We start from the raw sequence: 16,275 nt of genomic DNA, 5'->3' as shown, positions 1-16,275 counted from the left end.
TCTACCAATCGACGGCGATCGTGAGGTTGATTCCGGTGTGCTCGACGGCAAACACGCTCGCTTAACGGTTTCCCGTTGCTTGCCTTGCCACTCCTTCGCTATCGCGTCCTCCCTTGGATCATGGGGGAGGAGGTTGCTTTGCCTTGCATCCCGGTGCACTGCACTGGTCGATCCATAAGGCACACACATTTTCTAGCTTGTGGCACAAACGAGGATGATTTAATTGCGTGATCGGTTTCATGTCAAATCGCATGCCCTCCTCCTTAAATTAATACTACCTCCGTTTTATAATATAAGATATTTAACTTTTCTACTTACAATGTTTAACAATTTATCTTATTCAAACTTTTTTTGAAAATATCATTTATTTTTCTTGCGACTTACTTTATTAGCAAAACAACTTTAAGCACGAGTTATCATTTTTTATATTTATACTAAATTTTTAAATATGACGAATGGTCAAACGTTGCAACTAAAAAGGTCAAACATCTTATATTAAGAAACGGAGGTAGCAGCAATCATATGCATGTGTTTGTGCGTGTGGGGGTGCAAGGACATTTTTTGCTTTTGCGGAAACTTTAAAACGTGCGTGCATGTTTTGCTTCGTGTGTGTGATGAACCGATGATGGCCTGGTCTGTGGAGTACCAATCATGAGCCTAGTGGATTGTTTGTTGATTTGGTGTATACATCATCATCATCTTTTACAACAACGTCGTCAACTCTTCAAGCTTCCCCGGGTGGGTTGGTTGCAGTCTTGCAGAGACTTGGCAACGTGCTGTTCATGAGCTCAAGCCTCATCTCCCTCTTTTTATTTTTTTTTCCTTTTGGAATATACAACAATGCTGTATTATGGCTATAGATAATCACACGTCAGTTTACGTTTGCGATAGAGCTGCAGATAGACTTCAACCACTGAGCTGGTGGTGATCAGTGGCGTTCGCTGACAAGCAATTAACCAGATCGATATAACACATCATGTATCGGCATGGCACGTCTTTTGTCAGAAAAGCAAATGATGCAATGCGAGAAGTGTTCTATGCTCCGCATGGTGCTCACGACGGAGTATTTGGCAGCAATCAACATGGATGGTGCATTTTCCTCGTGGCAGAACTGTCCAGTGCAGTCCAAGACAATCAAGATATAATAAAAAAAAAGAGTGAAGTGTACCAGTGATCTCTAAACTTATGTGCATGTGTCATCTAGGTCCCTGAACTCTCAAAATGCATTTTTGGGTCCCCGAACTTGTCCAGGGGTGTCATATAGGTCCAAACGGACTTTGACCCGCTGATGTGACATGCCACGGCGGTGCCTACGTGTTTGTAGGGTCATATGAATCCCACATGTCAGTATCTCTCCTCCTTATTCTTTTCTCTCCCTTCTGGTATGCGCCACCGTGGCATGCCACATCAGCGGATGGAGCGGGTTAGAGCCCGTTTGGATTTATATAACACCCCTGGACACGTTCGGAGACCCAAAAATATATTTTAAGAGTTCAAAAACCTAGATGACATATGCACACAAGTTTAGAAACCGCTGTTGCACTTCGCCCTTAAAAAAAATATCCAATCAGCGGATCAGCGATACGAACAGTTCTGTTGTCGTGAAGAGGTTTCTTGCTGGAACTCTTGGGCTTTCCTGCCAAGGAAAAACCATGCGTTGTGTGCGCCTTCTGTGCGCCTGGTAATTTGGCATGTTGCAGTGTTTCTGCGTAGCTACTGTTCCTTTCAACGTAACTGCGACGGCTGCAGCTCCTCGCTGGATTGATTCGTTCGTCGCCTCGCTTGAAAATGTTCAGGTGATGATGGGGAGAGAACCAGAGTACGACACACTTGGGCGATGGGCGAAGCAACTAGCTCTCCGTCTTTTCAACGTTCTCTGAACTTGATTCAGGAAGTTGGCTTGGCTTTCGATTTTTGGTGCAAAAATATAAGCCAGAACTTTCCGTTTGCGTTTGCTGATGATGTGCTCGGAGAATCATTGGCGGCTAACTAGCTTGGCAATTGACGTGCAAAAGTAGAAGCAATCCAGTGAGGAAATATATAATAACCTGTGGCTTTCATGTTTGAAAACTTCATAATATGTGGCCTAGAATTGATCATAGCGTCGCTGATAAAGACAATTACTGGGAAATCAGCACAGACATCTTGTTAGATTAGGATAAAAGTTGATAACAGAAGCAGTTCCCAAACTACTAGTTTTATTAAAAAAAATAACTTTGTCTGTTCTAGAAAAAAACTCAAAAAGTATAAACAGGGTAAGAGCTAGTATATGTCATACCCAATATAATAGTTTCGCTAAATCCTATCCTAGCTAGAAAAAAAATACTCCATCTCTAAATGTTTGATACCGTTGACTTTTTTATGCACATTTGACTATTCGTCTTATTCATTTTTTTAAAAAAATATGTAAAGCTATATATGCATAAAGGTATATTTAACAATAAAGAAAATGATATAAAAATAATTAATAATTATGTAAAATTTTTAAATAAAAAATAGTCAAACGTGTATAAAAAATCAACAGCTCTAAACATTTAAGGAGAGAGGGAGTAATTGGTGACTTACTTGAAAGTATATGCGAACAAGAGCAAAATCTATGAAAGGCTGAACGTTTATTTGAGATCAAAGGTCATGCGACCCTGTTTTTCATTGAAAGCAAAACGAGATACTGCTGGGATTTCCATCTCAAAATATCAGATTTTCTGGACAAACTCGTCCATTTAACACAAGTTTTAACAAATCAGCCAAAGGATGCGGTCTCATTGTTTTGCGGAAATTAAGCATAAGCGAAACGGGTTATTAGCAATTAAAAAAATAATTTATAGATAAAACTTTTATATGTGTGCTCTTAGCGATCTAAAAGTAAAAGCAAAGGCTGAAAAATAAACTACAATAAAAAACCACAAAATTAACTCTAAATTTAAGTTTTTCAATTCAAATTTTGGCTTATAGCATAAGTATAAGAGCAAGTTCAATAGTATAGCAAACTACTAGCTCTAATTCATCTATAGTCAATTCATATAATAATTACCTACCAAACATCAATACATGGTCTCATATATCATACACATATTTTGTCTCGGCCCGTGTGCAGCTGGCTACAAACTAGTAGCCCACCTCTCTTCTCTCTCCCCTCTTATCTCTTTAAAATATGCTTACAGTTGGCTTAGAGCAAGTTCAATAGTATAGCCAACTGCTAACTCTAATTTTACTATAGCCAATTAAATAGCCAACTCATACAATAGTTACCTATAAAACATCAATACATAGTCTCACATGTCATACACACATTTTGTCTTGGAGTCCGTGTGCAGCTAACTACAAATTAGTAGCTCACCTCTCTTCTCTCTCCCCTCTTATCTTTTTAAAATATGCTTATAACTAGCTTATAGCCTGCTATTGTACCTGCTCTTATAGCCTGCTATTGTACCTGCCCCAAGCGAGAAGTCAGGGCACTCGTTAGATTAGGACTATGAAACTTCCCCTGGCTTGACCCAGTCATAGAAATAGCACAGACCTATCAGACACACTGTACAACTCCTGCCAAAGACAAAACAAGAAGCAACTACAAAAAACAGGGTACTCCGTATACACACTGTACCATGAAAGGTCAAACGTAGTTGTGTCACAAAACAAAAGACAAAAACGAAGGCAGAGTTCCTTAGTTCGTGAAACTAGGCCCTATCTGATTGAAAGTATCACAGGATAGCCTGCAGAATCGCAGTAGCGCGGCACTCTTTGAGAAGTTCTGCACAAAATTTTGCTGTTGGTAAATGAAACGGAATTACAGTATTTATATTCAGGAACATCAAATCCTGTCATCCTTATACTTGGTATAGATTAGTCTGTCTTCATTCGATCAGCTGATTTTTGAGGAAGATTGTATATAAGTAACCCAACCACTAAGATGGAGGCACCAGCCAAAAACGATGTGCTTAAATTTGTCCCACCAGGAATATATGGCAGAGGTAGGGACAAGACATATATGGAAAGAGGTACTGCAGGCAAGTAGAAATTTAAAAGTTAGAAATGAACAAGACCGATCAAACCGAATCGTATCTACTCGTAGGAAGCTCCCTAGTTGTGTGTTTGCACGCATGTGAATCATATCTGCATTAGCGCAACTGCAAAAACCTACAGAATGATTTGCACGGACCATAGATGTTTCAATTTTCCAAACACACCTAGTTGAAGCCAATAATACCCTAGACTTAAGCTGTTGATTTTAACCCAGCATTCTTTCCCTAAAAAAATGCAGACTGTTACTATACCTGCTAAAGTTGCTGTGAGCGAAGCAACCAGTGCAGTAGACATCTTCACCAGATTTAGAACAGAAATGTTGAAGGCCATGTTCACAGCTATGAAGAGCAGTGGCAGCAAAGGAGCTCCATGGCAATCTGAAAACTCAAACTATCAGTACATGATTGCAACATTTTTACAGAATAGGGGCTACAGCAAATGTGTCTCATCACGGATCCTGTTATTCTGCCTGTCCATAAGTATTAACTGTTTTCGACTTCTTACCATATCTAATAAAATATTTTAGATGGTCATTTACATTAATGTAATAGCAAAATGATAAAAACGATATATTGTGAAAGTAACTTTGCAAGACAAATCCAACAACGTTATTTTTATGCAGTTAACTATCTTTTCACATGCAGCAAAAGGTTTCCAAGGTGGCCAGTCTTTAAAGATGGACAGGGCACTAATCAACAGTCAAAGTGACAGATATTGGGACCATAAACAATTCCGAAATTTCAATAACTAGAAAGTGCTTTGCATAGCCTGGGACCAATGCATAACTGACTGGTTTCGCCAAGCAAAAAAAAAAAAAAGTGAACAGCACTTACAATGGAAGATTTCGGGAAAATACTTCTTCACAACATTACATATTTGAGGTGATAAAGCTCAACTTATCTACAATCTGAAGGTACTGCATGCAGAAACACTCACCCTTCAGATTACCTCCAATATTCAGAAAGCACGCTGCACCACGGTTTATGTATGCAGGAAGCTCAGTCAACGGGATGCCTTTTAAGTTAGACAGAAACGGAAGGAGTAGGAAAACAAACAGAGCCTGTGTAGTCCAAGATATCATATTTGAAGTAAACAAACGGGAGAAAATAAATTATGGATTGATAAGTGAAGAATAATACAATACAAAGCTTCATAGAATTGTAAGGTGAGTATTGCTCCTGGTCTCATTACTGATCATTAAACTCACAATGAGCAAAAAAAAGATAAGTATTTATCTTACCTGAAAACCTGACCCAAAGGAGTTGACCACAAATATGTCAGGTCGCTGTCCCTGTGTAAAAACCAAAGAACCAACAGCTTGAAGTAAGACAAACAAACTAGGATTTTATAATAAAATGTTATTTTCACGTGCATTTCCCCGCCCTTATTTTTATCACTTGGTATTGCTCCCTACATTTCATTAAAAAAAAAATCAAAGCAGCAACTACTGTGCTGACTACCTGCTAATAGAATTATTACGAACCTCAAGACGTTTTGCACCATCGATAAAAACAAATTCCTGCCATAGAATAAAATAAAAGAGTTAAGATAACTGAAAGTTTCTTTGCTAGTACACAGGTTAGTACATTCCACCTTGATTATAGATGCACCAGCATGGCATGCAGACGAAGCCATCAACACTGCTGGCCAGAGCAACTTGACATCAGATAGAAGTGGACCACTGTTTGCTCCACTGTTTTCATAAACAAAAAAACACAGCCAAGAAATACTCAAAAGACAATCAACATGCCAATACAAATGCCATGAGATCAACATACTCTCAATATATTACATTTTCATGTTACAAGAAAAATTTACCCCTTTCAATGTTTTTCCATTAATTGTTCAGCTATGAAGCTATGGAGTACAGATAATGAGATAGTTATAGAAAAAAACTGGCCTGATAACTGTTCCAGTACACACCTTGTCACTGCTAGAATTACCCCTATTGTGACAAGCAAGCACCCAAATATTTGATTTGCTCTGTATTTCCTTCCCAAAATGAGGACAGATAAGATAAGCTGCCAAACTAGAAAAGACTGCAAAAGGATGACAAGGATTTTAAAGTATTTGCAAAAAGATCACATAGGAAGTAGCAATGGACGTGGATATATCCATAGAGCTTATACAATATAACTGCAAGCTAAAAACAACCAATGCCAATCAAATCACCAAATATGAAGTTCTAAATGGCATGCGCATCGGCTAAATCCATGAATGCAGCTAGCATGATTATTTGAATGTTGTTTTAGGGAAAATCTAAAATCTGACACTAACAAAAGTACAGACTTAAGGGAAATGGTAGGGGTGCATGATAGCTTCGTAATTTTAGAACTGTAAAGCAATACCAAAACCTAGTACCTGAGACAACACTGGGATAGAAGGCCCTGGCAACATAGCTGTGAGAACAGGCAAAATAGACTGATATAAAACTCTGTTTAGTTATGATATGAGGAAACCATACTTCAAATATTGTGGCAGTTAAATAATCAACTTTAAATATAGCATTGCAAAATCACCTGCAGCAGCCATGCCTGAAGCAACGCCTAATGCTTCTAGTAAGCCAATTAACATGAAGCGTGATTTTGGAAGTGCTAGCATTTCTTTACTGACAATACCAGCATGATATCTTATAAAAAGAATAGAGAAATATACTATAACATACCTGAAAAAAATAAACAAGTACATGAGTACTTCATTTCTAGTAGAAATTGACCCACACAATTACTGTGAAGAAATCATATACCACTATAAGATCTTTATAGTATTATTATTATTATTATTATAACATAATATTACCTCTGTTCCATATTATAAGATTTTTTTTGGCTAATGAATTTGGACACATATATAAAACATATTCATTGATTGATGGATGAATCTATATAAGATTAAAACATCTTATCATATGAAATGGAGGCAGTAGTTAAGAAATAAGCATTCATGTTCTCTTAATGGTTCTGAAGTATAACGTTAGTCAAGGGGAAAATTTCTTACACCGGTAATCAAGGTGGTCTCTGACTGTAATGATCTACTACTAGATGTGATCAAATATATACTAGTGCGATAGTGCCATTAATAGAACTTACAATGACACAATTATGCCTTTTGAAATAAGAGTTGTAAAATAAACACAATTATATTTCCATATAAAAACATGATAAACATCCTGTAGTTGGACGAAAAGCAAAGAAATGGTGTACATAATCAAATTTCGATTTAGCTCAAAGAGCGTGGAAGACTATACCGTAGTACTAAAATAGTCCACCTCACAGACCACATAAGCGATCACAATCCTAAGAGCGAGCTGCGGTATAATGTGATTATGTGAAGCTTCAGAATTTTACCCAAAGGTGGTGACTTGGGCGAGGAAGAACGGGTAATTCCTCATGGGCACGAGCGCCAGCTTGTACAGCACCCGGTTCATCACCGCGAGCGCCACCGTAACCGCCGCCGCCGCGGCGATCCCCGTCCCATCCCCACCCTCACCATCGCCTCCTCCCCCCGAAATTCCAGCCCTGGCAGCCGCCCGCGCGCGCGTCGTGGCCTGCGGCGCCTCGACGCGCCACCACCTCCTGCCACCATCCCAACGGGCGGCGGCGAGGCTCACGCGGAGGGGAGACGGGGGAGAGGTTTGGAGCTGGAGGGACGCCGCGCTCCGTCGGGTGCCACGGCCGAGGAGGAGAGGCGGCGGCAGCGGCGGCGAGGAGAGGAGCAGCGAGATGGACATGGCGTTGGTGGGTTTGAAGATTTCGCGGGGGTCCGTTGGTTTCTGCTGCTTCGCTTCTGTGGACGGCGACGGCCAAGTCCACTAGTCTCTGACCGGTGGGGCCCACCGGATTACCCAACCCACCTGACCTTCGTGTAGCCCACAGCCCAAAAGCTCCGACTCCCAAACCCTCCGCCGCCCCCGCCGCCGCCGCGGGTGATGGGCATCTCCGAGTCCGACGAGCTCCGGTCATTCGAGGACAGCGGAATCTACCGCCTCGCCGGCTCCGGCGCTGCTTTCCTCGACCCTGTCCGCATCCTCAACGAGTCCTACCGGCGCTTCCGCCTCGTCCCTTCAGCGTACTACTCCCGATGCTTCGGCCCGTCGCATCAGGGAGGCGAAGCGGAAACTGAGCGAACGGAGGAGACATCTCCGAAACGGAAGAAGCGCAAGCGCAAGCGGGAGCGGGAGCCGAAGCCCAGGGAACTCAACGAGGTGGAGCGGATCGCAGAAGCTCGGCACCAGGTGAGGCAAATGCAATACACCGTTTGTCAACGAAAGGGGATTGCGATACACTGTTTGGATTAGTTTGTGTTTGGAGTAGTTTGGCGTTGAAGACCAGAAAATGATTTTTTTTTTAATTTGTGACAGGAAAGTGGTAAGAGCTTTATTGACAAAGAACCATAATATTTAAATTGAAGTCTATGTGGTCGGAGAAAGTTAATTTTGCCACCAGTAAGCTATAAATCAGTAGGAAGTCCGTTGCGTCTAAATGTAGTGAACAAATTTTGAAAGAAAACTGAACAGCGCTTTGCAGATATTAATGCTTGGATTTCATGTTTACTCCATTTGCTAGGAAGCAAGGCCTTTGCTATTGAGCGCACACAGATCACTTCTTAAGGCTGAATATCTATTGGAGTTCCTTCCAAGGATGACAAAGGAAGATGTGCGTGTGCTTGATGTGGAATGTAATTTGAAGAATTTTGTTGAACTTGGGAGCTCGTGGCGAGCGCCTTTCTGTGAGATGACTCTTTGCTTTCATAAGTCCTCTGATGAGGATAGTGAGGAAGGTACAGAAAGCATACTAAAGATGTCATTTCTTATGGTTGTATTTTTATCTTCATAATGTATAATGAATGCAGCACTACTCCTTCTCTTTGTTTAAGGTATCTGCCACAGGACATCCACTCCACTGTTTAATAGTATAATCAGTGTCGAAGAAAATGATGATGCAGAAGGAGAATTCCAGGATAGATGTTACATTTTACCAAGACAAAGTTGTTTCCTGATGGTTAGCAAATATTATTTTCTGCAGTACAGTTATTTTTTCACAGAAACATAATATTTGTCCTTACTCTCAAAATATTTTTGCATGGTCTTGATGATATGTTAGTCCGACCTCAAACATGTCGGTGGCCTAATTCATGGTATGCAGTAACATGGCACAAACAACAACTTAGTATGTGTTTACATATTCCTGTGCTTGTGGTCATTTTATCAGCCGATGCACTTGGCTCCTTAATCTTACGATGTTGCTCATTTTCTCCAGATAATTATGATCAAGGTTACAATCTTATAGTTGTTGACCCACCTTGGGAGAATGGATGTGTTCGTCAGAAAGTAGTGTAAGTTCACAACTACCTTTTGGGTTTGATTTGTTTGTGTAGTGAGGCATTTTCTCATAAATTTTCTCTTTTCTCCTCAAAGCAAGCAAAACATGTTTTTAGATGGGCCTTATCACTTAAGCTTTGGCTCACGTTATGATGGATGACATTACAATATTTACATGGTAGTCTCAGATACCACTTTCTTTAACCTTTGACATACTTGAAATTAAAAATATGTCTGGTTTATTCTTGTTATTGTGTTCACCCACTAAAACTGTAGGTGCACTTGTTCCCTTTAGTTGATCTTCAGCCATGCACAAATATTAGCATATGTGATATCTAGGACGTGTGGTCCTTTTTAGTACTGTTCCCAAAAGTTTAATTTGCAGACCCTAGGGTATATTATGCCTAAGTTCTTGAAGATTTTTCATAGGAATGCAATGCACATTATGATGTCTTACGGACTACATGGATAATTATAAATCTATGATTCACTGGCTGCAAGACATTATGCTCATTAGTCGCCAACCGGTACGTTGCATGGGTGATTATGATTGATACAATAAATATTGAAATTTCAATCTGTGCTAATTATAATGGCTTAGAGTAGAGAAGAACCCACTTTCTTGATTTTTTTGCTAACCATTAATTCTGATTTTGATAATTAAGTTACTAAGATAAATTAAGAGTCCAATATGGATACAGCTTCATCATCATTAATTCGAGATCTTACACTCCCATTCTATATTTTATTTAACTTGAATTCTCAATACAATCTATTGTTGTGACAATCTGATCCACTTAGTTAATGGCTAGATCAATTTTTACTGATATTATTATTATTATTATTAAATAATATTATTATTTTATTAAGTTCCGTTGGTTTGAAATTTCTTTTACACATTTTTTGTTTAGTTTAGTTTGAAAGAAAAAAAAATCAAAATTGGTGATTACAAAATTGTATCTACAATCCAATACCAATTGTATGTAGAATCACCGGCGGTGGCAAGGCGAGCTGGACACAGGTGGAGCGCTGAGTCCAGCTGTCTATTGTAGAGAAATCAGTACTTTGGGGAGAAAATGTAGATACTCTGTAACATTCTAGTCCATGCTAGAAAGTTAGCTGCCAAGTTAATGTAGATGGATCAACATCCTGCAGTCAATTAATGTCGATGGAATTAAAACCACTACCGATTGAGAATGTCTGCAGCGACCAAAGTGTACGCACTGGCGAAAAAACAACAAAAAAAAAATACGGTGAGAAACAGATTGAATGGGCTTTAAAATAGGCCCACAACATGAAAATTAGATTAGATTGTATAATGTACGGTTAATATAATATCATCTATGTAATCGATGATCAGATCTTTATGGTTAACGTGGCAGCTTCTAGGAAGTGCCGAATTAATATAGACATAGATATAGATATTACCCCGGCAGTAAACTCTGAATTGAGTATATATTTCTGTGAGTAATCCCATGGAAATTAAATATTTGTAGATTAAAAATTACTCTTTTGTGCGTTATTATTTTCCTCCCTTCAGTTTGAAGCCACTTTAAATATTTGTCACCTAGGCATTTCATTAACTCAACAATTTATTCACTAGGTACCCTACACTTCCCAACAGACATTTCTTGTACCTTCCAGTGCAAGAACTTGCCCATTCAGCTGGAGCTCTTGTAGTTTTGTGGATTACAAATCGAGAGAAGCTGTGGAAGTTTGTCGAGGAGGAACTATTTCCTTCTTGGGGAGTGAAAGAGCACACCGTGTTCTATTGGCTGAAGGTTTGCACCTAATACTCACCTGCCATATTCTACCATTGGACAGTACTTTTTACTGATGCACTTGGTAGATTTTAATGGCATCCTTAGTTTTGTTCGATGTGGTTCTGAAAGTCTCAGTAAACCATAGGTGAAACAGGATGGATCACTGATTGGTGATCTAGACTTGCTCCATCATAGGCCTTATGAGTGCCTCCTTGTTGGCTACATAAATCTTGTGAGTTTTTCTTCTAGATTATAGCCTTCAATCCACAAGCTGAGTTCTGAAACTGATAAATTGTTCTCTTGGTTCCTTCTTGCAGAACAAAGAAGATGCACGAGGTTCAAAATTCAAATTTTTGGAAGAAAGAAGAGTAATTATGAGTGTACCGGGTGCTCACTCAAGGAAACCTCCCCTCCAGAGTATCCTTGGCTCTAGTTTGTCTGTACCCAGGCTTTTTATAATTTACTACTTTTGCAATGAAGATTCTATTCTGTTACTACGCAATATGGCTTTCTTTATGTTTGGAAATATCATATATGATCATCCCTTAACCTGTAAAAGAATTACTTTCACAGTATATACCAGGTCCTAAACCTGCAAGGTGCATTGAGCTTTTTGCCAGAGAGTTGGTTTCTGGATGGACCTCTTGGGGAAATGAGCCACTCCGTTTTCAGGATGCAGTATACTTCTCTGAAAGGAAAGAACATAGTGTGCACAGCTGAGTAATTGCTGCAGGCCTACTAGGAGACGACTACAATCTATGCTTTGAATATCTGGAAGGCATGCTCTTTTTTGGAAGTACTTTTAGTGTATCCACCTTTTTTTTTTCTCGGAGTATTTTCCAGAATCACACCCAATACTCACATTGCTGGTTCTGAATTGTCTGGCATTAACTGATATCATCATGGCTTTTCTTTTCAGGTGATTTTTTTCCTCGAAGTTCACCCATGGTAGAGGCGGAGAGGGTGAATAGTTGAAGGGGTGAAGAGCGCTAAAATCATCTACCTTTTGCATGAAGGGGGCACACTTCGAGAGAGATACCACATGCGGGCCTCAATACATGACGGTGGAATCAGCGTTCTTCAGGTTATGATGAACAGTTGAACACCTCCAGCTATACTCGTGGAATACCATTGCTGCCTGCACTTTGACCTCCCAGATTTCTACCACTGGCAGTCAGAGTCTCAACTACTGTGTACCATACATGGATTGGTAATGGCCAAAATACCATCCACCATTGCGTTTCAGCTCAAGGTCTCACCACCAGTTCTTCCAAACTACCCGTATTAACTTGATTCCAATTCTGAACTTGGATCCATCCCCATACAGAACAGTCCTGTGTCAATTGGCGATCCTCTTGATAGAACATAATGATGTCGTGGAGTTTCTTCTGAAAAACCTCGATACTGGTGTACTGTTAACGCAGTGCCTACTTCCAAGGAAATGGCAGAAGTGAGATACTGTACATCCTCTTCAAAATATTAGCGGATGTTTAACATGGATTAAGGTTAAGGGAAAAAAAACTACGATACCCATTCATAATTCATAAATAAGGAATTAATGAGGGTGAAATGATATGTCATATGTGATAATAAAATAGAAAGAATTTTGAAATAAAGAGTGATGGATGGGACTATTACTATGAATAGTGTTAATAATGTTATAAATATTTATATTATGGTATAATATTTAAATCAATAGAAATGGTTACATTTACATCCTCTTGCACTTGCAGACTTGCTGTGTATATGGCCAGTGGTGGAACTAGGCCTAGGGCAGATATGGCTGGAGCGCCTAGTTCCATAATTCCTTTAACATCATATAAAATTACCATATATAATTTAAAAATAGTTAATACTACGTTAACTTAGCTTTACTTTAAACTTTTCTGGTTCCGCCCGGCCAAAGGTCTCTCTTCTTGGTGTTCAGCCTTGTCATTCGCCCTGCCGAAGTGCATGTGTGGCAATCGCTTGTGCGTAACGGCACGAGGCGTTGGAGCCAAGGCACCGAATAAATCCCTAATCCCGCCCCCTCGTCGTGCCGAGGCCGTTGCACCCGCCGCCGACCGCGACGTCCAGCCCGACGCGGCCGACGCCATCGCCGGAGCACCAAAATGACGCCTCTGCTCCTGCCAGAGCCTTCGGGACGTCAGAGCTCTCAGGTTCTTGCGGCTAGGGGCATTCCGTCCTTCCACAACCGTTTCAAAAGCCTTATTACTGGCCGCTCTCGAGTAGACGATCGCTGCGGTTGCAAAGCTCAAGCGCTTGCCTTCGAGAATGCCAGGCCTAAGGCCCGACTCCCCGGCGAGCCCATCGCCGGAGGTCCGCCGTGCCCGGACGTCCTTCTCCGGCGCTTCTTCCAAGGTAGCCACGACCTCCATGGGTAAGGTGGTACGAACCAAAGCGCCGGCCGAGCCGAAGGCGAGGCTTAAAGAGGTAGAGAAGCAGGGCAGGTGTGATCGGACCGTCTCGTCATTGAGGCGTTTGAGTCCACCGCCGTCTCTTGCCAGCCCGGAGCTGGGGCAGACGAGGTGTTCGTGGATCACTGCCAACTCCGGTGAGTTTTTTTTTTTCTTTTTGCTTACTCTGCACTCTCGTTTCTCTCTTCTGGTACGATTCAACGTTGTGTAAAAGTATTTTTCATGCTATATTCTATGGGCAAGAAAATGTGTTGGGACTTGGGAGTTTATGTCTTCTTCATTTTGATCGAATAAATGTACAGAGTTACTAGCTTCAAAAAAAAATGTACAGAGTTGCTGATAACTGAATTTCAGGCGATTTTGATTTATCCGTGGTCGATTTCACAACGAAACACTGGTATTGGAAACCTTTTTGAACTGAATCTGTGAAATACTACCAGATATCTTGTGATCTAGCTCTAGAGCTGTTATCCATGAACCACACAAATTCGATGCTTACACATCTCAAGATATTTAGATTTGAGTAATTTTACGGTCCTTGAGAAGGTACCATGAGGTAACAAAATTTCAGTGGTACCTAGATACTGTGAGGTACCAAATTTTACACTAAAAATTTGGTACCTTCTCAAGGACTGTAAAATTACTCTTTAGATTTTCATGCTAATATATATCTGCAATACTAATGCTCTTCGTGGTACTTCATTTCTTCAGAACCCCGCTACGTTGCTTTCCATGATGAAGAATGGGGGGTTCCAGTTTATGATGACCAGAAACTGTTCGAGCTGCTGACCTTATCACAAGCCTTAGCTGAACTCACCTGGCCTACTATTTTGAACAAGAGGGAGGAATTCAGGTTTGCCTTTCAGAACCGATGGCATGTCTAAAAGGGAGTGCTGAAATGTGAAATCTGTACTGAACTTCTGCGTTTTTCTTCAGGGAGATGTTTGATGGTTTCAACTATGCATCTGTGTCTGAATTCACGGACAAGAAGATAAACTTGCTGTCGAAATCAAATGGAAACATGCTGCTTTCAGAGCAAAAGATACGTGCTGTCGTAACAAATGCCAAGCATATGCATAAGGTAAGAGGATCGTACCTGCTATATTCAGCTGTTTGCATGCAATAAATCAAATACTCGTATAAAATAATGAACATCTCCAGCTTACTGTTCCCATTAATTCTGTTTCTCCAATTATTCATACTTGATAATGAATGAGTGATATTCTCAGTTGCTACTCATCAAGCAGCACAATTACAGCACCGAGACTATCTGGAGCACGTTATGTTTCCTTGTAACAAAACTGTCGTAAACTGATGCATAATTTAGCATATATGTAGCCTGATAGTAATATGTCATATCTGTAGGTGATCCAGGATTTCGGAACGTTCAGCAACTACTGTTGGAGCTTTGTGAACCACAGGCCCGTTAAAAGCAGCTTCCACTATGCTCGCCAAGTACCTATCAAGACGCCCAAATCTGAGGCCGTAAGCAAGGCTATGATGCGACGAGGGTTCCAGTGCGTTGGCCCTACGACAATCTACTCCTTCATGCAGGTTGCTGGTATCGTTAACGACCATCTATCCTGCTGCTTCAGGTCTCAGGATTGCAGGGATAGCAAAAGGAAAGTGGAAGCCGGGCCAGTACTGATCGAAAGAATTAGGCTGAGCTCACCGCCTTCCTCAGAGGACTCTGAAACCAGCAGGGAGGTGTGACTCGCTCTCTTTACTGAACTTATTAACCTGAATTGTACCGTAATTCAGGAAGCATGTGATTCTTTGCCCTCCATGTGTGATCATTTTGTGTTGCGTATTATAGTCATGACAGTTTGAACCATGCATTTTGTGGTGTCACTCCATGATGAATGTATAGTATTGTATAGGTTGTACAGATCATCTGACGAAACAGTGCGTTTCAGTTTGTTTCTGGACTTGTATCATATTCATACGGTCATACCTGTATATTGTACAAAACTAGCATTGTTTGGTTTTGAGCATTTGTTGTACCACTGAGTGGCTTTTATATGTATCATACTTGTGTGGTTTTCAGTTGTACCACTGAGTGGCTTTTATATGTATCATACTTGTGTGGTTTTCAAGAGTGTACAGTGTTGCGTCTTTGTTCAGGTGATGCTATGCAGTGCGCTGGCAGTTTTCCATTACAATGTACAAGGTTGTGTAATTTAGCTGTCCGACAAAAGAGATCCACATTCGTAACTGTATGCTATAGGCTGACACACTCAGGGTTCCTCTTACCACGCAAGCCGCTAAAACCGTGGTACCGCGCTTCCGCGGATCCCGCACAATAACCGTAAAAACCGTGATGAATTTGAATCCAAAAAATTTGAATTTAAACTCGTGCGGTTTTCGCAGCTTACCGCGCGGTTTGCCGCGGTTACCGCACGGTAAGCCGCGAAAACCGCGGTAACTACTTACTGCAACAACACATGAGAACAGCGGTTATCGCGGCTTACCGCGCGGCTTTTTAAGCCAAAACCGCGGTTACCGCGAGGAAACCGCGGATGGGATATCAAATGCAAAAAAAACTTTAAAATATCTAAAAAAATACATGAAAAATAGGAAAATATTTTGTGACTATATATATGACAATAGGACATGTTATAGGGAAAACAAGAAAATTTCACATGACATTTTCTAAATTCTTGATATTACAACATATAAACATACACCAGCATATCACCCTTCACCAAATAATTCACTCCAATAACAAGTAACGACAACTTCATTTTGATTGCTG

General features: G+C 40.6%; 2 protein-coding genes across 3 annotated transcripts; one reads left to right on the top strand and one right to left on the bottom strand.

The window, feature by feature from the left end:
- Positions 1-3,365: 3,365 nt before the first annotated feature.
- On the bottom strand, positions 3,366-7,782 carry LOC102717885 (protein CLT2, chloroplastic-like). Of its 2 annotated transcripts, XM_006651075.3 has the most exons (10): positions 7,368-7,782; positions 6,540-6,685; positions 6,382-6,419; positions 5,944-6,059; positions 5,614-5,713; positions 5,504-5,539; positions 5,261-5,311; positions 4,957-5,080; positions 4,272-4,397; positions 3,366-3,998 (listed from the first exon to the last, which is right to left on the bottom strand). In XM_006651075.3, the coding sequence occupies exons 1-10, from the start codon at positions 7,748-7,750 to the stop codon at positions 3,841-3,843; spliced, it is 1,278 nt and encodes a 425-aa protein (XP_006651138.1). In that variant the 5' UTR covers positions 7,751-7,782; the 3' UTR covers positions 3,366-3,840. The 2 variants fall into 2 exon arrangements, with proteins under 2 accessions (XP_006651138.1, XP_015690773.1); XM_015835287.2 differs by lacking the exons at positions 3,366-3,998; positions 4,272-4,397 and having other exon boundaries at positions 4,963-5,080; positions 5,481-5,539.
- A 102-nt stretch (positions 7,783-7,884) lies between these two features.
- On the top strand, positions 7,885-15,641 carry LOC102717605. Its single transcript, XM_040522832.1, is given in 15 exon segments — positions 7,885-8,254; positions 8,586-8,799; positions 8,896-9,020; positions 9,123-9,156; positions 9,279-9,354; positions 10,944-11,121; positions 11,249-11,335; positions 11,421-11,520; positions 11,663-11,822; positions 13,010-13,203; positions 13,206-13,261; positions 13,264-13,657; positions 14,232-14,373; positions 14,457-14,601; positions 14,886-15,641. Coding segments are annotated over 15 exon segments (2,559 nt in total). The 5' UTR covers positions 7,885-7,948; the 3' UTR covers positions 15,234-15,641.
- The last annotated feature ends 634 nt before the right edge of the window (positions 15,642-16,275 follow it).

This window comes from Oryza brachyantha, chromosome 3, assembly GCF_000231095.2.
Source record: "Oryza brachyantha chromosome 3, ObraRS2, whole genome shotgun sequence".
Taxonomy (NCBI): Eukaryota; Viridiplantae; Streptophyta; class Magnoliopsida; order Poales; family Poaceae; genus Oryza; species Oryza brachyantha.
The sequence above is the reverse complement of the archived record's forward strand: the minus strand, read 5'-3'. Positions and strand labels throughout refer to the sequence as shown.